Here is a 22083-nt window from a genome sequence, read left to right on the forward strand (position 1 = left end):
CTAATTTTCATATCCATATATTATATTATCCGTATATTATATTATCTATATCCATATATTATATTACCCATATCCATATATTATAATATCCATATCCATATATTATATTATCGATATCTATATAATATCCATATCCATATATTATATTATCCATATCCATATATTATCCATATCCATATAGTATATTATCCATATTATTATATTCTAATTTTCATATCCATATATTATATTATCCGTATATTATATTATCTATATCCATATATTATATTACCCATATCCATATATTATCATATCCATATATTATATTATCCGTATATTATATTATCTATATCCATATATTATATTACCCATATCCATATATTATAATATCCATATAGTATATTATCCATATCCATATAGTATATTATCCATATCAATATATTATAATTTTCATATCCATATATTATATTATCCGTATATTATATTACCCATATCCATATATTATCCATATATTATAATATCCATATCCATATATTATATTATCGATATCCATATATTATTTGGGTCAGCCCAATGAAGAGGTATTGCCCAGCTTATTATAGTGGCCGCCATGATTTGTCTGGCCTTACTGGAGCAGAGATGTGATAAGGTGACTGGAATAGTGGCTCTAGTAAAACTTCCTGTTTTGGTGACAACACTAAACATTAAGACATTACATTGAATGGGTAGATTTTAATATGGGAATTGTAGTGAATTTGTACTTGATTTTCTCTGGCCACTTTATTAGGTACATCTTGCTAGTACTGAGTTAGAACTGCTATCATTCTTCATGGTATAGATTCATCGGTATAGCATCATACAGAAACTGCAATTCTACATCTACAATGTAAATCTTCTTCTATTACATCAAAGCAAAGTGTTCCCCTGGAGTAATATCTGGTGACTGTGGAGATCATTGAGTCCAGTAAGCTCATTGTCAGGTTCAATAAATCAGATGATTTGAGCTGTGGATATAATAGAAGGGGTCCCTGGGGCAGTGAACAATTTGCACCCCTCAGGTCAGTGTAAGCGACCCCAATGATTTTGTTGTGGCTATCTGTAAGGGTGACATCCTTCCCAATGGCCAGCAATGTAAGAGGAATTCATCCCACTGACCCCCACACTAATATACCGATCTGTGAGTATAGGAATTATAGGAGGGGCTCCCTGAGACCTGAAAGTTATTTCAGGAGTTCCCCTCCTGGTAAAAAGGATTGCTGCATAGAAGGTTAGACATTGTCAGAATAGTAAGGTTAGCATTTTGTAGGATGGAACTATTGATGTTCAATTTATACTAAAAAGCTTTCACTTTTGATATTGGAAATAATTAATAAGATTTTGTTGATTTTTATCTAAGTGGTAAATAGTAAGTGTGCCATGTCCAGTTCTTGCCAGGTATATCCCCAGACCTTCAGACTTTATGTGCTGCCTTCCTTAGGATGGGAATCCTCTGCTATTGCCAGCTGATGAACCCCAAATTCAATGACAGAACACCTCCAATGCCTTTTATTCCCATTCAGAATTTCAGTTCAGAAGACATAGAGGACAAGCTGAATGAAAACAGTTGCAGCTTGGCTTTTTTATTATTTATACGAAACAGGATTCATATAGCGCCCACATGTTACGCAGTGCTGTACATTACATAGGGCGCATTAGTGAGGGAATATATATTTAACATCTGGGTAAGGACCATGGGCATTAGGGGAATTATTGGACACACCTGTACCACCAAAGAAAGAAAAAACACAGATTTCACTGCAGCAATACTTTTCTCCTCCCTGGTGCTGTCCAGAGTCCCAGGCCGGTCCCCTTGTGAGCCACTTTCTGAGCCATCACTGAAGAAGAATAAATATTTGGGTCTTCACAGAGAGAAACGACAGGTCAAGCAACGGACGTGCTAGAAACAAAGGTAGGATGAAATAAAAGCTGGAAATAGGATTAAATAAAAGTCCACATGTGCACTGACTATGGACAGCAGTCAGCGGCGCCATCATCAGGCATCAGCAAAATTTGCAGAACCTAATCAGAACATCAAAGTTCCAGCTGCAGAAAATGTATTACCAAAATGCGGCTGTACAATACCAATCAGACAAAACCCAAAACAGCCAATCACAGATCAATAAAAGAAGAATAAAGGGACCCGACATTTTCTCTTCTCATTTTGCTGTCTTATAAATCTTATCACCTCGAGTTTTATATGTTTTAGGTGAGTTTTACTCCCCAACCCCTCTGAAGGTGGATTTTATCATGCTGCAAAAGTTGGAAAATTGAAAAAATCTCACTGCAAAGATCTCGCTGAGGAATCATTCAGAGGTTATTTGTGCTCAAAGTAAACTGATGAGCTGGAAAGGATTTCAATGGACAGTTTTGGGTACCATTCAGGCAGCGAAGGGATCAATGGGTTCATAATTAGCCAAAACAAATGAAATCCTCTGGGTAATCTTTGTGTCATTTTTTCCTTCCATTCTTCCTCTACATACACCTGGAGGAAGTTAGCTCTTGTCTGGTGTCCCCATCAGAAGGTCGCCCATTTATTCCTGGTCTGGGGACATAACAGGAATAAATCATTGGCTGCCAGAGCCAACCATGACAACCCTTAGCCAATAGAAATGCTTCCTCTGTGTAACCCCAACAATCACCAGAAATGGCACCACAATCCCCCCCCCCCCCATGTGAGGCAATAAAATGGACCCACAATGCACAATGACATGCAGCACTGAAATGTTGGTGTCATTCATAATTAATGGCGCCCCATTGCAGTCCATTTGTTGCAGCAATGCGCAGGTCCAGATATGTTTCAATACTCATAATAATGGGCACCGGGCTAAACAGCAGCTTTGGGTCTTCCTCTCTGTGATTGACATCACTAGGAATTGTGCACAGTGAAGCATTCCTATTATCCTCATGTTCTCTTAGAGCCCCTCCTGTGCCAGGATACAGAGCGATGTGAGCTTAGTACATGTATTCTGCCAGAATTCCTCCGCTGAAGTTCTGGGCTCAATGAGGAACAAGATGAACCCAGGGATCGCAATGGGGGATACACCCAGCAAACCCCCCACTATGGCAGCAGTCCTAAAGATGAATGTGGGCCAGTTAAGGACTAATCACCATGCCAAGGGCCCCAAAATCTCCCTACTGGGTTCCCACATATCAGGGGCCCCTAAATCTCTCTTCAGGGTCCCCACACAGAAGGGGTACCTCAGTCTTCCTGTTGTACATCCATATATATTATTTGCCCCTAAATTTACTTCCTGGGCTCCCACACATCAGGGGTTCTCCCCATCTATCTAGTACTATCACACTTCAGGGGCCCCACACTTCCAAAGCCTCTATTACCTCAAGGGCCCCTCTCCTCTCTTCATGATCACACTTATCAGAGGCACCTTGCATATATGCACATCAGGGGCCCCTCCTTTCGGTGCTCCCACACATCAGGGGCCCTTGCTGTTGGCACTCCCACACATCAGGAGCCCCTCCAGTCTGCGCTTCCACATATCAGGGGCCCCTCCTCTCGGCGCTCCAACACATCAGGGGCCCCTATCATCTCTTAATTTTCACACTTATCAGAGGCACCTTGCATATATGCTCCCACACAGGGGCCCCTCCTGTCAGCGTTCTCACACATCAGGGGCCCCTCTTTTCTGTGCTCCCACACATCAAAAGCCCCTCCTCTCGGCGATCCCACACAACAGCGGCCCTTTCAATCGGCGTTCCCAAACATAAGGGGCCCCTATCCTCTCAAGTTGACACTTATCAGAGGCACCTTTCATGAATGCTCCGACTCTTACATATCGGGGGCTCCTCCACTCGGCGCTCCCACACATCAGGGGCCCTATTCTCTCTTCAAGTTCACTCTTATCAGAGGCACCTTGCATATATGCTCCGGGGCCCCTCCTGTCGGGCGCTCCCACACATCAGGGGCCCCTCCCCTCCGTTCCTATATACTGACACGTGACTAGATCTTCGGTCTGTCAGCCACTGTGACATCATCGACTCAGACCCCGCCCATTCATTCTAGCTCCTCCCTCAGTCCTTGCCCAGTGACGCAACCGTGCTAGAGGCCTCCATCTTGAAGCCGCGGCGTCACAGTCCGGTCCTCCCGCCCCGGGCAGCGGCCTCCCCGGTATCCGCCTCCATCCGGAGCCCGGGACCTGCACTGGCCAGGGGCAGTATGGCGGGTGAGAAACGGGGCAGGGCGGGGAACATGGCAGAGGAATTGGAGGGAACATAGGGGAAACACGGGCAGGGCGCTGCACCTCTACACCGGCTACTAGAACCGGGCCGCCGGCTGTGTGTGACCGGGGGGGAGGAGGCCGGAGCGTCCGCCTGTCAATGGATGGGGGATGGGGTATGTACACATGTATAACCCCTCTGTGTGTATGGGCTACAAGACTATCACAGCTTGGTGAGAAGGTGACAACAGTTGGTGTGATAATTCACAAATGGAAGAAATACAAAATAACTGTCATCTCCCTCGGTCCGGGGCTCCATGTAAGATGCAATCATCATGGGAACGGTGACAAAGCAGCCCAGAACTACACGGGGGGGAACTTGTCAATGATTTCAGGGCAGCTGGGACCATAGTCACCAAGAAAACAATTAGTAACACAGTGCGCCATGAAGGCCTGAAATCTTGCAGAGCCCGCAAGGTCCCCCTGCTTAGGATATCACATGTACGGGCCCGTCTGCAGTTTGCCAATGAACATCCGAATGATCCAAAGGAGATCTGTTTTTCTGCTAAGGGGACAGGACACCTTCACTGCATCGATAGGGACAATGCACGGGGTCATGTTCTGTCAAATCTTGGGTGAGCAATTCCTTTCCTCAGCCAGGGCATTAAAAATGGGTTGTGGATGGGTATTCCAGCATGACAATGACCCAAAACACACGGCCAAGGCAACAAAGGAGCGGCTCCAGAAGAAGCACATGAAGGTCCTGGAGTGGCCCAGCCATAGCCCAGACCTTAATCCCATTGAAAATCTGTGGAGGGAGCTGAAGGTTTGAGTTGCCAAACATCAGCCTGGAAACCTTACTGACTTGGAGAGGATCTGTAAAGAGAAGAGATGTGAGATGTGTGCAAACCTGGGGCCAAATACAAGAAATGTCCGACAAGTACGAAGGGATCCAATATTATTCACTCATTACAATGCACAGCAAGCTCTGATATTTCAGCACGGGGTGTTTGAGGGTTCTTTCGTTGTTATTCTGTCTCACACAGCTACAATAAACCTTCCAATACAATTATAGACCGCTCATTTATTTGTCAGAGGACAAACATACAAAATCAGCAGAGGACCAAATACTTCTTTCCCTCACTGTATAATGGGTGGCTTTATCACAGTGTATAATAAGGGACAGACTATAAAATGGGGTGTATAATAATGATGTGTAATGGCAGGGGGTGTATTTACTCCCACAAATATAATATTTGTGTAATGGGTGGAATATATGGGGGGGGGGGAGAGTTGAAAAATAGCCATATGGAGGCTCTGAAAGGTATAATTTCTAATGGATATGGCAGTAATACACAAACTTTGCTTAATATATGATTTGAATATTATTTCTTGTACCAGAGGGCATTGGCGTGGTCACCTGTTTCACGTGTGACCATTCAGCCAGAGGGGCTGCTTTAAACTCATTGTTAAAATCATTGTTAGCATTGTGCAGCCATATTGGTCAATGCAGAGTAATTGTTTGCTTGTCACTAACTGAACCTGAGGTCTAACTTTCTGCACAGGCCAAGAGAAGCGCTCGCCCCTTCCCGCCACATTACTCCCTCTCTTGCAAAACAAATGGGCGAGTGTCCCCTCTTTCTGTGACTGGTGATAAGATTGCCCTTATGAAATTGGCATAAAATTTCTGCCATATTAGTGACTTTCTATCGCTCAGTCATTCTCCCGATTTCTCAGCTATCCATAGAACAGAAGAAATGGCTCCCTTTGTAAAATATGTTTTCTTGCTGTAATACTGAGATTGGACATTTTATTTCAGGCTTCTGTTTTGTGTGCTGGGACTTGTAGTTCCACTGTTAATACATGAAGCAAAGCTGAGCAAATCCCTTTCTGTGGGTTAGTGCTTTGTAATATGTGGAATGTGAGCTCCCTGGGCTCCCCAATGGGGGTGCAGACTTTTACTTTGGATGGATCCAGAATGGACGGGGACAAGGTTATATTGCAGTACATACTTTTAGTACATTGCTTTTGCCCTTTGTCCATAAATGTACATTAATGCTTTTTAATGTAGAAATTGGTATTCGTACCCTGAGCACTGAAAAGTTATATCTCTGCATATATGCTCTCTTGTGATGTTTTATATTTAAAGTTTCTTTGTCTATATTTTGTGTGCATTCAGCAAAGTATTGCAGAGCATGAACATGGCAATCCATGAGGGCATGTTGGTGCACAGCCTGCTTCATGGATTGTTAGGCACTTAAAGGATAATTCCCCCCAATACATGCCACAATACTCTGCAATGGTATCAGTGTTATTACTTTTATTCAGCCAGATTTTGCAGTCTGCTGTAGTCAAAAGTAAACAGTGACCACACACATTGCAAAGAATCTGATCTGTGTAATACACATTTGTCCAAAAACTGCCCAAGAACTAATAACATTATTATTATTACACAGTATTTATATGGCGCAGACATATGACCGCACTGTCCCTTGGTCAGTATCATGGCTGAGGAGGTATAAGTCACCCTGGATGATCCATGAGCAAAGATGGTTTCATCTATATGGAGAGAGGCTGAGATTTGTTTAGGTTGTAATAAACACCTGTAAATGTTAAACCCACATATCAATATTACACATTTTGCTGCAATAGTTGTCTTTATCTGGCGCTGTCCCCAAGCAGAAGATCGATCCCAGGGCCCTTCCTTACCCCTACCTGCTGTACGTCTGAGGATGTTGGGGGTGTCTTTCCTTGTTGAGAAGGCTGTGGGGGCCTCAGTGCTGGGCTTCCATGTCAGTGCAGGCTCGGGGTCAGAGTTCAATTACCAAGATAACTTTGTACAGATTAGCATTTCTTTTTCTTGTGCAGCATGTCATTCTCCTATGACAGGTGAGCTGTGGCTTTCCTGTCACTATAGTCTTGTACTGCAATGTTCTGCCATTTAATGTCTCATTAGTTTCAGTCACTTCTGTGTCACACTCGGTGTATACATAAATATATGTTTAGCATTTTTATTGTTGGTAGATCATTTTGACTTCATCATAAGTAGCTTGCAAGCCAAAAAAGTCTGGGCACCCCTGCTGCATATGATGTGCCAATCTTCCATGCTCTGTGATAGAGGGAATATGTGGTGATAAAGACCCCTTTGTATTGGCTGCTGCTGTATATAGACAGGTATTAGATTTCCACAGATAATCTCTCATGGTCAGTCCATTCTGGTAGCATCTATTGATGGGGTGATCTTCGTGCATTAATGCTGTAATTCAGTTTTACAGGTAACTTGTACCTGTGGCTCACCTGTATATGATCATATAGACAGGTAAGCTTCTGTGGAGTAGATGTATTCTCCATAGACCTTGCTTGTATGATCAGCGTGTCGGAACAAGTACATATTTTTTAGGTTTGATGCATGGATTCTTGTATAGACAAATCCACAAACATATCAAAGTATTCCCGGCTCACGTGTGTCCTACACTATTCATCCAATGTGGATCTTTTGGATCCATTGACAACAGCTCAGTAACAGACCTACAAATACCACCTTGAATCATACCTAAAGCTACCTACACATGTTGAATAACAGTTGTACCTGATGAATAGTCACGGTTGTCATTGGAAAAAGTGGCCCCCTGATGTCATTCATCAGTGCGTTGGGGGGATTGCTAAATGACAGTTCAGAAATGACTGCTGTGCATTCCCGTGAGGGAGAGCACAATGGGGTGCCCAATCGCTCCTTCTCTTGTCATCCTGAACGTAGCTTTAGCAGCGGACACTTTGTGAATTCAAGGTGGCATTGTGTACCACAACAATGGAGTGATTATACAGAAGGAGTTTATCCTGTTCACTCTGCAAGGGATAATTCACTTGTTGAACAATAAATGTAAAGCTCTGCTGACTTCAGCCATCCAATTATATGCCAGGAAATATTCTGGAATTTCCCACCCAGTTTTGGAATGGCTTTTCTTTCATGCAATATAATATAATTTGCTTTTCTGGTTTTATTACATTTTTGTAAAAAAAAGTACAAAATTCTAACCATTTACATATATTAAATCTTGTTACAAATATAACAGTGATAAGCTTTCAGATGCATAACAATAATAACAAAGAAAAAAAGGAGGGGGGGTGGAAATAAAGAAAATAAGGTTCAACAGATAGAAAACAAATGACGGGTTACTAACTTTGCATAGTTACAGAGAGCCTAAACCCGTAAATTGTGGCAATCCTATCATCTCCATGTAGTAAATAGGGACATATTTAAATTAGGCATCTAGTAATGAATTCTGGGCTCCCAGGTAAGTGCAAATTTATCATGGGCATCATTTAAAATACTAGATATTTTCTCATTGATAAACATATTGTCCACCCTAAGCTTAACCTCATGAAGTGGAATAGATTACTTCTTTCAGTTACCAGCTATGGTCTGTTTAGCAGCTATCAAAATATAAGAACATAATACAATTTGGGTATTAGACAAACTTGCCAGTTTCAAATGTAATAAAGCCAACCTGGGGCCCCTAGATACATGAGTACGTAAAAGACTAAAGTCTGAAAACTCTGCCCCAAAAACGGATAACAAAGGAACAGGTCCACCAAATATGCATCACAGTACCTGGAGTCAAACAATATTTCAGGTGTGCAGGAACCAAATATCCTCTGGTCCTGACTTTATACACTGATTCCACCATCAAAGTATTTATAGAGCAAGAGGCCACCCTACTAGACCAAGCTCCATGCCACTCCTCGGCTGGTCTTAATCTTTTAAGATCCGACTCCCACCTAGACACAACATTGTGGAATTGGGGTGCAGCCAACTTGTTAATTTCTGTATAAAATATTAACTTTGGGACCTGAGGCGTTCTCAAACAGATATGTTCCATAATAGTAAATACCAAAAAATTCTCTCCCTGGTGCATCATGAGTACTTTGAAAACTATTTGCTTTGTTTGTACATAATGGTTGCAAGTCGTGATCATTGTTTTAATAATGGAACCAGCACAATTAGGAAGAAGGGATTTTGATGTGATTGATCTGGATGAAATTTTATATAGTGTGATAAATAATAAAGCAGGGGATAGGAATTGTGCTGGAGATGTCCTCTGTCCACTGGCCATTGTGGTCCTAAATTTTTGAGGCTTTTAATTTGTGTGAATGATAAATTCCTAGCTTTAGTGAATTGTTTCTTCCAAGTATAAATACTCTCTATATCAATATTTCTGCCTTGACCTATGTAAGGTAACGGATTTCTGTCTTGGTGTTCCTGCATGGTGATATTGTAAGGCAGCACAACCTTTATTTAGCAGGACCTGGCTCTGATTTGTATTACAAATATTTTCTGCTTCCCAATACTTTGCAGGTGTTTTCCAAATTAAAATGTCTTTCTGCTGCACTCCTAATACACTCAGTAACCCCCACCATCAGGTAGTGAATGGGTATTATGTACCCTTGTTCTATATAGTCAGGAATTGGCACATCCTCTCAGACTAATGTAAGAAATGATCTCCCATCCATTCAGGAGGAAATGCAGAGCCATCTTTGGACCCCCAGTCCACTTTTACATACATTGTGCTGGAATCTTTACCCTTTTACCCCCCCCCCCCCCCCCAGCAGCATCATTATCTTTTAGCACATCAGTCCCTGGGACCTAACCCTTTTATGGACCAAACACCGGTTCTTGCATGGTGTGCTGTTGCTGATCCTTGAATTGTATGTTAATCTGAGAAGCAATATAAAATCCTGGGCATGTTGTTACAGGGCTGCTTTCAGATTTTGCCCGGGGGTGAATAGATTGAGCCATAGCTCTTTTCCTGTTTCTGCGGAACTCAGGCTGGGAGGGTGGTGCAGGATTTCTGTGAATGGCAGCTGGGTTTCGATGTTCCTGAAGTTTTCACCGAGAGCCATATTTCTGGGTAGCTTTTCTCACATGAAGCCAGGTGCTTATTCTGCTGCTTTTGTGCCTTTTTAATTGTCTGTGTTTGTAAGCCTTTCCTTTATATTGATGTGATCGGGAGAGAAGTTTTTGTGATCTTTCTTTATAAGCAATCTGGCCCGTTGTGGTAGATGATAGAACTATATGGAGAAAATAGTTGATTTTTATTTTCCTGGTTACTGTTACTTTGTGACAACAAATCAGAATTCATCAGAAACAGTTTCTCTTTTATTGTTGAATAAGTCTGATTTCTGTTTCTTGTTTAGTGTAGACAAAGGATATATTTTACATACATACTGCATGGCAAAGGCAAGTCTACATGGAACAAATTGTTCCAGGTAATGCAGTGCATATAACATGAGTTGTAACAGCGGGTAGTTAGTGTGTTTTTTATCAAATTAATTCACATACAAGAAGCTTAATTTAAAAAATCAAACTCTTGTCCCTTTAATAACTGTTAGGGTCTACTTACCAGCTCTGACAACAACCCCCCCCCCTCCCCTCAGTGCAGTAATTTTCCTTAAAGAATACCACATGGGGGGACCAGGGTGTATGTTCCGTTGATGTTATAGGGGTAGCAGCTAAAGATGGTAGCTTCAGGTCGAAGTTATTATGTGTATGTATGTGCACCTTCAATCCCGGTTGATCCTGCCAATGCAGTTTTCTGTGAAGGTGTGGCTATGATTCTGCACTGCTCCTAAATTTAGAGCATCACTTCCATGCAGTATGGCGTGTGCTGCCTTGGGTTATGTCTAATCTTTGCTGCATTTTGGTGTATTGACAGTTGATTTAAAAAAGAATAGATTTCTTTATAGAGAAACAAACTTTAAAAATTCTTTAAAAAAGCAGTCATTTTGTTGCTATACCTGTCACATCCTGGCTTTCCATGTGTCTGCCAGTACTGAATTAATTCACCATCCCCGTGATATAAGGAGACCGAAGATCGGAACAAGAAGGAAAATGGTGGGGATGCAACGTGGACGGGTGAGTATACATAGAGTTCCCCTTTACAGCAGCTAGAAGATATATTTGATACATTGCTTATAATCACAAATATATCTTATGGAAGGGCTCTAGTGTGTATGTGACCAGTGTAAGTACTGTTGTAAGAAGTATTTAAACACATTGCAGATGTAAATGTGGTGCGGCTATATTTGGTTGTTACAGATACAAAAAGGTGGGGTAGATTCAATGGACCATCTGATCTTTTCTGAGATCAGGTCTAGATTATGGATGGATCTCGGATGGTAGTAGACCCAACACAAATCCATTAAATGGTTTGTTGAGGATTATTCCTAGAATGGTGTTGGAAGCACTGGTGTGATCTCAGAGTCTTTGGACACCCTCATGGCTTCATTAGGTGGAAAAAGGCTAACGGTGGTGTCATTCTGATTATTAGGATTTTCTCTTAATAATGGTCTATATAATTTATGTAAATGATGTTAAGGTGGTGGTGCAAATATCCGATGATCTATGGTTAGCTATAATTAGATCTTGGTACAGATGTCTGATCAGAAGATGATCTCAGCAGTCACAATGCACAATAGTAATTACATATCATGACAATCCAACGGATGCAGGGAAATTTTGTAAATCTGTTTGCTTCCTAAAGTGAAGTTTACAATTTGTCATTGAAGTTACATTTCAGGAATATATTGGTTTCCCTTTTTGAAAAACAGTGATACATGGAAACTGTAAATGTCTGCTAACTTTTTATTTGTTTTTCAGGAGCCGGTGGAGGCAATGATATTCAATGGTGTTTTTCTCAGGTGAAAGGAGCAGTAGAGGATGATGTCTCGGAAGGTAGGTTCATTTCTACTTTCTGGATATTTCAGACTAAACAAAGTTAGCTGCATTTCTCTCCATGATAGGGGATTGAATTTGGATCATTGATTTATAAATCATGCACATGATATGGTAAGTGGTGATCCTGTGCAGGGTTGAGTAATATTGTAATATTCTTTATTCATGGAATGCAGAGGTTTTTTCTGTCTTCCAAAAGCCTTGCTCGTGTTATCCTTGAAGAATTAAGGGAGAATTGCCCTCAGAATAACTGACCATTGCTGGAGGCTTTGCCCAAATTACCCACATGGTGACCTATTCTCACCACATATTTTCCTACCCAGGTCTGTACCAGAGTATCCTTCACTTCTTGTCCTCCAGAGCTGGTCCTGCTTGCTCATGTGGCTTGCTGGATGTTTTCACTCAGTATCACCTAGATAAAAAAAAAAACAGTGAACAATGGTCCTGCAAAAAGCAGACACCACCTTCATATAGCTGTAAAACTGTTGCATAGGACATTAAAGTGGACCCAACATCAGGCCTAATATTTAGATATTCTCACCTTCTTGCACTGGGACGTCAGTCCCCCTGGTGGCACTGGCTGTGTCAGATGGATTCCATGAAAACCCTTACTATATGTATGGAAGCGGACATCTTGCCTGTGGCAAATTGCAATGCCATCCAGTCCTGACCACCTTCTCTGCCCTGCTCTCTAACCAAGCGGTTGCCAACTGGGGGTCCACGGTTCTGGCAGAGTGGGGTCAGGAGAAGAACCCCGCTGGGAGGGCCCACCGGCCAGAGCCGGGGCCATGTGCCCCGTACAGATGGCAGGCACGGGGCAGTGGGCAGGTTGTGTCTCTGGCTCAGACCTGCGATGAGCGAGTGGCTGGGTTCTGGCATCATGACGTCTCTATGGGCATAATTTCCACATGAGAGGGATCCCCACACATGCACAGTCTGGAGCAGGTAAATTTAGTGGTCTGTGGGTCTGAAAAGGTTGGCAACCACTACTCTAACCAATCAGTCAGTGTGTTGTCTTCTGTGTTTGGTCAGTTATCCTAATTAGTGTTGTCACCCCCTATCCGTGGAGCCCGTTGTTATCCTTACCTGTGTTGTCACCCCCATCTGTGGTGTCTGGTGACCCCAATAAAGATCTTTTAGTTCGGGTGTGCAGTGTCCCTGCTGAAGAGCTGACATCCCCCCCCCCCCCCCCACATCTGACATAAGCAGCCAGGGATGGCACTGGAGACACATCATCACATGACAGGGAAAAATAAAAGCACTAAACTCGCTGATCAATCAGGACAGTTTAGAACCACTCATTGCTTTGATTATTCATCAAGTTTAATGCTTTTTTTCCTCTTTGATGATGTTAATCTCCCATGAGCCTTTGTGGCCTCACCTCAGCGATAGAGAAGGGGGGGGGGGGGGGGGGGGGGTGTCAGAGCAGTTTTTGGACTGTTTAGGGGGTTTAGACAGATCAATATAACTTTATATCATCTCTAAACCCATCTGAAAGTGTGAGTTTAGTTCTGCAGCAATCACTCGTTCTCATTGGCAGTGATGACATTTTCTTGCATGTTGCTTGTGCTCTGTATATTAAAAATCAAGCTACTGGGGTACCAGAAACTTCAAACTGCACAACCCTGTTCCCGGGGGCTATTGGCTTCAATAGGAAAGTAAATCCAGACATCCAAAAAGCACAAATGTGTTGATGGTGAGGATGACAGCCTGGTGCCCCTTATAACCCCATAATCTATGCTGGCAGTGGGGGGTCCTAAAAAATGAACTACTTGTTAGCTGCCATTTGCTCTAGTTTATTTATATTGGAATTCTCTTACTAGGCCAATAAATGGGCGGGGGCTCCGCATTACTCAAATGATTCATTCTACACACAAAAATGATTTGATTTATTTTATACTTCTTACAGGATTACGGAGATTTGTTCAGGATCTCTGATTAGAGTTTTGTTTTTCAGGATCTTTGTGTTATTTGTCATTTTTACATGGAGATTTCCATAGTCCTGTGAAGGAAGGGAAAATGCACTCAGTTTGCTGTCACATGTAAAAAAAAAAGTTGGTGCTTAATGTTTTGTGATTCCTTTTTATTTGAAGTACTTCTGTACCTACTTTATACTAATATTCCAGTGATGTAGCCTTTGTACGACTGCATGCTGTGCTTCCGCCCATACCTTCACTATTACAGTACTGCTCTGTCCTGTAGTAAAGTAGGGTTATAAAAATGAGGCACAAACTCTGGAGAGTTACAAAAGCTTGCATGCAGGAAGTTAGGAAGGTAACAACAAAGTAAATGGTTGTTTTCCTGATACCTTTCAGTGTATTGGAACACCCAAGCTTTGCTGTAATGTTCTAGTTCACTCCAGCCCCATTTTGTTAGTCCCTAGCTCAGCATTTTAAAACTTAGGTTTCATTTAGCTTAGGTGCTTATAGAGGGATAATGCTGCTGTCCCTGCCAGGTTCTCTCAGCCACGATTTGAATTTCAATTCTTTACATTTATTGCTATCAAAATGAGTGGCCATGTGATTTTATTATCAGCTTCATTATTAGCCAGGCATTCAAATGAGTGAAAAGAAAAAAATCACACTTACCTTTAATTCTGCAAATCCTTCGATGGTGCTGGAGCTTTCCTCCATCCGGTCCCAAACAGTTCTGGAATTATTCTTTGTCCTGGCCTGGCCGCTGCCATCTTTGGCCTCCTTCTTCTGGCTACATCACTTGATCGGATAATGTAGCCCGCTGTAAAGGGGAAAAAAAGATCGGCATCTCTCACCTCAGTGAAGGAAAATGCCTAATCTGTGCATGCATGAGATCGGTCATGTGCAGAATGAGCAGCCGGAAGCCTCCATCCCAGGAGGCTGCAATCGCTGTGACAGAAAGGACGGGCCTTCATCTTTTTTTTTTTTTTTTAAGCCCTCTTATGTAAAGTAAAATTTGAGTTTAGGTCTACTTTTATTATTATTATTATTAATAATAATAATAATAATAATAATATTATTATTATTATTAATAAACAGGATTTATATAGCGCCAACATATTACGCAGCGCTCTACATTAAATACTTTAATACAGGCAAAGCAGTGCTGAGACATTAGATTTAAATCTATGGCTGCAAAATAGGAAAGCTATACTATTACTACTCAAGCCATGTACATTTACCATTTAATCCATGGGATGATAAAAGAAAACTTTCCATAGTTTGTTTGGAAACTCCCAGACCAGTTTTCCCAGACTTGTCTCCACAAGTTAAATGCTGCGTGTCATTAATGGCAGGTTAGGCTGTGTCTAATGCTTCTAAGCCAGGGTTCCTCCACAGGTTCCATGAGCAGTTTGTGCCTCTCAGGTCAGTTTAGGTGACACCAATGATATTTTTGGCTTTTCTTGCCACTGACCCTCACACTAATGTATTGTGAGCTGTGGATAGAAAAATTATATCTGGGATTCCCTGAAAATTATTTTGAATGGTTGACACAGACTGGCCTAATATTTACCTGTGTTACGCACTCATCCATTTATATCAGAGGTCGGCAAACTTTGGCCTATAGGCCAGATACGGCCCAGCCGGTAGTTTGTTCTGACCTAACGCCCCCTGGCTCATCCAGAAGTTGAGCAATTGACCGCTAGTAATTTTTATCTGGTCGGGTAGAAGATTCAGAAGTAATTCCTGTAAGTCTGGTCAGAGATGGATTAATATGATCAGACTTCTTAAAACAAGTATACTGTAACTAAGAATAACATGGCTTTAACACTCGGCACAGCATTAGGTCTAACCCTTCATTAATAAATTAAGGTGAAAAACTTTTTTTTTTTTCTTGCTGTGAGATGAAATCTCAGGACTGTTTGGCAACTTGTGGACATGACATTTGCAGGTTGATGATGACTCCACAAGCATAGCTGGTTGGTTTCTGTGATCTTGTTGTACTTCTTGAGGTAATTTATGTTCTACTGTGACGTGTCTTTTATTTTCTATGCAATTGTAACTTTGTGCTTTATTTTTATTACAGCGGATATTATTTCCACAGTAGAATTTAATCATTCTGGAGAGTTATTGGCCACAGGAGATAAGGGAGGACGTGTGGTCATCTTTCAGCAGGAGGTTAGTACCCTCTAATGCTGCAAATATTTCCCATCCAGGATTTAATTTGAACCTCTGCTGCGGAGAAATACAGGGCAAACGGTGCCGACCGCTGCAGGGAAATCTACTTTTCTAACAGCAATGTAGTTCCTAAATTTTGCTACTTGGATTACAAACCTGAAACATACAAAGTCAGTCCATCTTAACTGCAGACTTTGCCAGGGTTATAACCTCAATGTGTGCAAGTAACTGCTGCATTTGTGATTTATTTGTAGTTTGTTTTCCATGTTCTAGCAAAATCATTACCAAACCCCATAGATGTCATTCCAAGATCTAGTAAAGGGTTGCAGGTTTAAATGTATTATGTTGTGTGTATTTTTCAGGTTTTTAATGTACATTCATTAGAATTCATGCATTCCTTTTGTGTGGGATTAGACAAATGGAGATTTACCATTTTTGCCTCCTGTTCTTTCCATACTTGTACAGTTAGAAACGACTACTGAGTGATTGTATTTCTGTTGGCTTTAGGCATCTTGAAGAGAACCAGACAGAAATGGCCATTTGTTAGAATGTGCTTCCCTAAAGATAGCTGGGTATGCTGATAGTTTGTTGAATTTTCTCCGTCTGTTTAGAAATGTGGAAGAGCCACATGTTAGACTGAAGCTCAGAGTTGCTAACTGATAACTGTTTGAACTGTTAGAAAGAGAGAGAAATTACATTTCACAAAAGCTTTTCTTTTAATGTGATGTGTGACAACGTGTTCTATTAGCCCTGAGCTTCAAGCTGGGATAAGATTGCAGCTTGCCACTAAACCCATTATCCTTTTGCTCTGATCGTAAGCATGCAAGTAAATACTAAAATATCAGAATACCCCTATGTAACAATGAAAGTTCCTTATTTTAAAGATACCCGTCTGATTGTTTTTTTTTTAGTTCAGGAACATGTTGGAAGGTGTTCCTCATCTGATTATTTCTTTCAATAGGACATACAAATCAATGAAACTAAATACAGTCTGGCCTGTCCTGGTAATTGGTGACCTTTTCACCATAGTTTGTGCCACCTTTTAAATAGCTATAATATTCTAGATAAATCTGTTGTGGAAGCAGAATGTATTATTGCATTTTCTACATATGAGAGAATTTCCTATAAATGTTTTTATTGCAGAGTAAGAGCCCGTATCATAGAGGCGAGTACAGTGTGTATAGCACTTTTCAAAGCCACGAGCCTGAATTTGACTACTTGAAGAGTTTAGAAATTGAAGAGAAAATCAACAAAATCAGATGGTTACCACAGAAAAATGCAGCTCAGTTCCTGTTGTCTACAAATGGTGAGTCTTCTAACAAAGCTTGTATCACCCATGAATTCCTTTTCCTATGGGTTATACTTTCATTTTTACATGTTTATAGGGGCTGAAAGTTTTGTAAGTTAATTTTCTCCCTTCGTGTTCGGACACGAACTGACGAGCTTTTGGACAACTGACCAGCTGCTTGGCCTAGTTGAGATCCAGATGTAAATGACAGTGAAGACAATAACCATCAGATTATGAATTGTGCACGCTGTCTTAATATAACAGCAGTTAAGGTGTTGTAACTGACAATTTACTGTTGGAGGATGTTGGGTTCAATTACATAATATTTTATCTTTTGTGAACTGCAATAGATAGATCTCCACACCTCCATTTCTAGTGCCACCTATCTCTGCCTAGAGAATCTGATTGTCGGCAATTTATAACCATAAACAGTTCTGGGCTTGCTTCAAGCAGTATTCCTTACCTGCATATCAGTAAATCGGGCAAAGGTGTTTCCAAGTTCAAGTGTAAATGAATAAAAATTGTAGTAAACTTTGCTTTAATTATGAAAATTTGTGAAACTTCAATTTGCTTAAAACTTCCAAAGCTCTTTTTGTGTGGCTTTAGAGTTGCTTAGGTCCCTTGGTTGAAACAATGAATAAGCTTCTATAATTGCAATTTCCCTGATTTCCTTGCGTCTTGACCATAGACACAGAACAAACATTCAGTCAGATTGTGTATTTCTCTTCCAGGTAACTGTTTCTGTTCCCCATACTCCAGCCTGATGAATGTTATCTATAAAAACTTTTAAATTTTTTCACTGGAATGCAATGTAACTGCAGTGTTTTCCAGAAATTATTCCTAAAAAATTTTGTGACTTTTTTCCCCACTTCATCATGTTTAACCCATCAATATGGTCATGTGTTTCTTCCAGATAAAACTATCAAGTTGTGGAAAATCAGTGAACGTGACAAGAGACCAGAAGGTTACAACCTGAAGGAGGAGAATGGAAGGTATAGGGATCCAACCACTGTGACCACACTCAGGGTACGTTGTCCTGCATTGCAGTACAGTGTTCAGTATTTGTGTCTTTGGAGATAAAAAGCCAGACTCGGTGGTGTTCCACAAATAAATGGGTAACTCTGAATGTTCACCCAATCTTTTTTTCCACTCTAGGTGCCAGTATTCCGCCCCATGGATCTAATGGTTGAAGCAAGCCCTCGTAGGATATTCGCTAATGCTCACACATATCACATCAATTCCATCTCCGTGAACAGCGACTATGAGACTTATTTGTCAGCAGATGACCTTCGGATCAACCTTTGGCACTTGGAAATTACAGACAGGAGCTTTAGTATCCTTTGTTTTTCATAAAATAGACATTTTTATTCATTTCTGTTTTTGTCATTAACCTAGTCTGAGGCCAACCAGTATGTTTTTTTTGTTTTTTTTTGTGGGTGAAACACCTTACATACACAGGAGGAACATTCAAACTCCATGCAGATAATACCCTCACCTAACGTTCCCAGGGCTGAAAATAATGGGACATCAGCTGTGTTTTACAAAGAACTTTTTATTTAAAAAAAAAACAACCCACATAAAACATTAATACAAAAATTACTGTTTTTTGCAACTAAAATAGTTTTTTTTTTTCCTCCCGTTCATGAGTTTCAGCTAACACTTGTGATTTGTAAGGAACAGGATATTTGTACAATGATTACATATACACAATATATTATGGAATATATGCTAGGGAAGTGTTGTATGGTCTTCATATAAATGAATTTTTCAGTATAAATTGCAGCAATTCCAACACATCACTTTGCCTGAGCCATTCTTTTGTCTTTGTTGTACTCACATGATCACTAGTCCATTACACTTCTTTTTGCTTCTGTTCTGTTAAATGAAACGTTTTAGTAGTTTCCTTCACCAGCCTATTTCCAGACATCGTAGATATTAAACCTGCCAACATGGAAGAGCTGACAGAGGTGATCACAGCAGCAGAATTCCACCCACATCATTGCAATACTTTTGTATACAGTAGCAGCAAAGGCACCATCCGGCTGTGTGACATGCGAGAATCTGCTCTCTGTGATCGTCACTCCAAATGTAAGTTGTATATTACAGTACAACTTATTGTGTTCTTGAAGACAAACATGGGTGTTTGCTTTCCCTTTAGCATGTTACTGGTCTTAACCAGGAAAACTGCTTTGCTTCCTTGTTTGGTTTTTAAGCTGTACTTTTAGTCAGACATTATGTAATGGAAGGGAACAGATACAATTTTCAAAGTATTGGGTACCTGGTGACTGTTAGCTGCTTACCTGTCATTAACCCCCCCCCCCCCCCCCCCCCCCCCAGCGGTAACCCCGAGTGTGACTCGGGGTGGATTTTACATGCAAAACGTGGTAAGTGTGACATGGAGTCACACTCGAGGTCGCTTTTAACTAAAAAAAAAAAACCCTACTTACCTTGCTCTGTTGCTTTCCCCCGGGGTCCTGCTGGTCCCTGCGGGTCTTGGGGAACAAATACTTTGTTTGGTGCCAATATTGACAGAAGTTTAGCGTTTAGGTGAATTGTTTCAACAGCTACACTTAGAAAAACATTTATGATACTACACATTTTTATTTTACTGGTTTTATTTACTAGATGGTTTATAACCGATGCAATTTGCTTTACTTGATTGTTTGCATTGCTTTGCCTCTTAAATTGACCTTCTTCTATACCCCTAGTGTTTGAAGAACCAGAAGATCCCAGCAATAGGTCATTCTTCTCAGAGATCATCTCTTCTATATCAGATGTGAAGTTCAGCCATAATGGCAGATATATGATGACCAGGGATTACTTGTCTGTCAAAATCTGGGACTTAAACATGGAAAACCGTCCCGTGGAAACATATCAGGTATTTGAGAAATAATCAGAGCTACAGGGTCACCCAAACACCTTAATCAGCATTTTCCAAACCAGTTTTCCAACCCTCAAGGGCCACAAACATGCTAAGGTCATTTTCTGACTTATTGTAAAGTATTCCCCCCCTATATTTACTGGTGGGGGTTACAGAAATATACAAAAATGTGTATGGATCCGGGTCCTCAAGGACTGGAATCGTTCATCCCTGCACTAGACTGTTTCATGCATTTTATAAAAGAATGTTGCCATGTGTTAGCATGTGTGTTCGGACAGGTTATTCATCTGAATGGGCTGCTGAATGCACAAAGAAATCCTTCATGCTGTGAATGAAAAGGCCCCAATGCAGAGTAGTGTATGGTATTATGTCTACTAAAGAGAGGTATCTGTGGTGCTGAATGAATGGTAACACAACACACAAACACACGTGACCTGCAGTGCTGCGTGTAAACACTGGCAAAATTACAGAGCACTAGTGTGAGAAAAAAAATTGGTGTCCATTAAAAGCAGATGGTAGCTTGTTGTGGAAATGCGATAATGTAAACCAACTACTAAAATATTCTTTGCTTTCCTCTAATGTACTTTGTGTCTTCAGTGTATTGTGAATATATAACGTGTGGATCAATCTTGCCCTAAAATGACAATGTTGATAATGGTCTGTAATGTAGAGGGCTTGTGTACGTCATGATTAGTGATACATCTGTGTCTCCTTTACAGGTACATGAATACCTCAGGAGTAAATTGTGCTCCTTATATGAAAATGACTGCATCTTTGACAAGTTTGAATGCTGCTGGAATGGACCTGACAAGTAAGTTTTGTTACATTGAGCTAGACCCACTGTTTGATTTTCAGTAGGTCAGTGGTTAGTTGAAAGGCAGCAGCAACATGTTGGCTACATCCCCCACCTCCTAGATTGTAAGCTCTTTGGGGCAGGGTCCTCGCCTTCTGTGTCACTGTCTGTATTTGTCTGTCATTTGCAACCCCTATTTAATGTACAGTGCTGAGTAATATGTTGGCGCTATATAAATCCTGTTTGCTAATAATAATAATAGCCAGTTCACTAACTTCGTTCCGTTGATCAGGAGGCGCTAAGTACTTTAAAGTACAAAGCATCAAGTACATAAAGTACAATTATTTTTTTTAATACCATATATATATTTTTAAACATAAGCCAATCCAGATATAAACCAAGGTACTTTTACCTTAAAATGCTTTGACTCGAATATAAATCCACAGCACAGTCAGTCACAGCTAACATTGTAAAGGGTAATCAACAGAAATTCCGATATTCATGTGAAATCGCAGCACACGTTTTATACACTTTAATTCCCCTGGCGTTCTAATTCTCTCCGCATTTTTTTATTTTTTTTGCAAAAAGCGGTACATTGTTTACATGAAAATTTATTTTAAATTGTAGGCCTATAATTCTTAGACATAACTCACCGAAATATGCCCAATATTTATTAAATTTAATATTAAACCTTAAATAAAAAAAACGCAAAAATCTATTAAAAAAGGGTGCACAAAAATACTGACACCTGTAATAAAACTGTACAGTAGCATATATATTATATGAAATTCTATATACAATTGGGTCCATAAATATTTGGACAGACAACTTTTTTCTAATTTTGGTTTTGTACATTACCACAATTTAATTTTAAATAAAACGACTCAGGTGCAGTTGAACTGTAGACTTTCAGCTTTAATTCAGTGGGTTGAACAACAAGATTGCATAAAATGTGAGGAACTAAATCCTTTATTACACAATCACTTCATTTCAGGGGCTCAAAAGTAATTGGACAATTCACTCAAAGGTTATTTCATGGGCTGGTGTGGGCAATTCCTTCGTTATGTCATTATCAATTAAGCAGATAAAAGGCCTGGAGTTGATT

At 40.7% G+C, this 22083-nt stretch overlaps 1 protein-coding gene and 1 long non-coding RNA gene across 2 annotated transcripts in view; one reads left to right on the plus strand and one right to left on the minus strand.

The window, feature by feature from the left end:
• Nucleotides 1–2662, minus strand: part of LOC140324832 (uncharacterized) — a 12104-nt gene extending 9442 nt beyond the window's left edge. Inside the window, exon 1 of the long non-coding RNA XR_011919579.1 lies at nucleotides 1739–2662. This is a non-coding gene — a long non-coding RNA (uncharacterized lncRNA). The remainder of the gene's footprint in view (nucleotides 1–1738) is intronic.
• A 1377-nt stretch (nucleotides 2663–4039) lies between these two features.
• PPP2R2A (protein phosphatase 2 regulatory subunit Balpha) overlaps nucleotides 4040–22083 on the plus strand; it is a 20816-nt gene continuing 2772 nt past the window's right edge. The window contains exons 1-9 of the mRNA XM_072402958.1: nucleotides 4040–4196; nucleotides 11848–11922; nucleotides 15925–16016; nucleotides 17160–17322; nucleotides 18218–18330; nucleotides 18460–18637; nucleotides 19228–19392; nucleotides 20013–20182; nucleotides 20905–20996. Of these exons, the coding sequence (XP_072259059.1) occupies nucleotides 4190–4196; nucleotides 11848–11922; nucleotides 15925–16016; nucleotides 17160–17322; nucleotides 18218–18330; nucleotides 18460–18637; nucleotides 19228–19392; nucleotides 20013–20182; nucleotides 20905–20996 (1055 nt within the window). The 5' untranslated portion in view covers nucleotides 4040–4189. The remainder of the gene's footprint in view (nucleotides 4197–11847; nucleotides 11923–15924; nucleotides 16017–17159; nucleotides 17323–18217; nucleotides 18331–18459; nucleotides 18638–19227; nucleotides 19393–20012; nucleotides 20183–20904; nucleotides 20997–22083) is intronic.

The sequence above is a fragment of the Pyxicephalus adspersus genome, chromosome 2 (genome assembly GCF_032062135.1).
Source record: "Pyxicephalus adspersus chromosome 2, UCB_Pads_2.0, whole genome shotgun sequence".
NCBI lineage: Eukaryota > Metazoa > Chordata > Amphibia > Anura > Pyxicephalidae > Pyxicephalus > Pyxicephalus adspersus.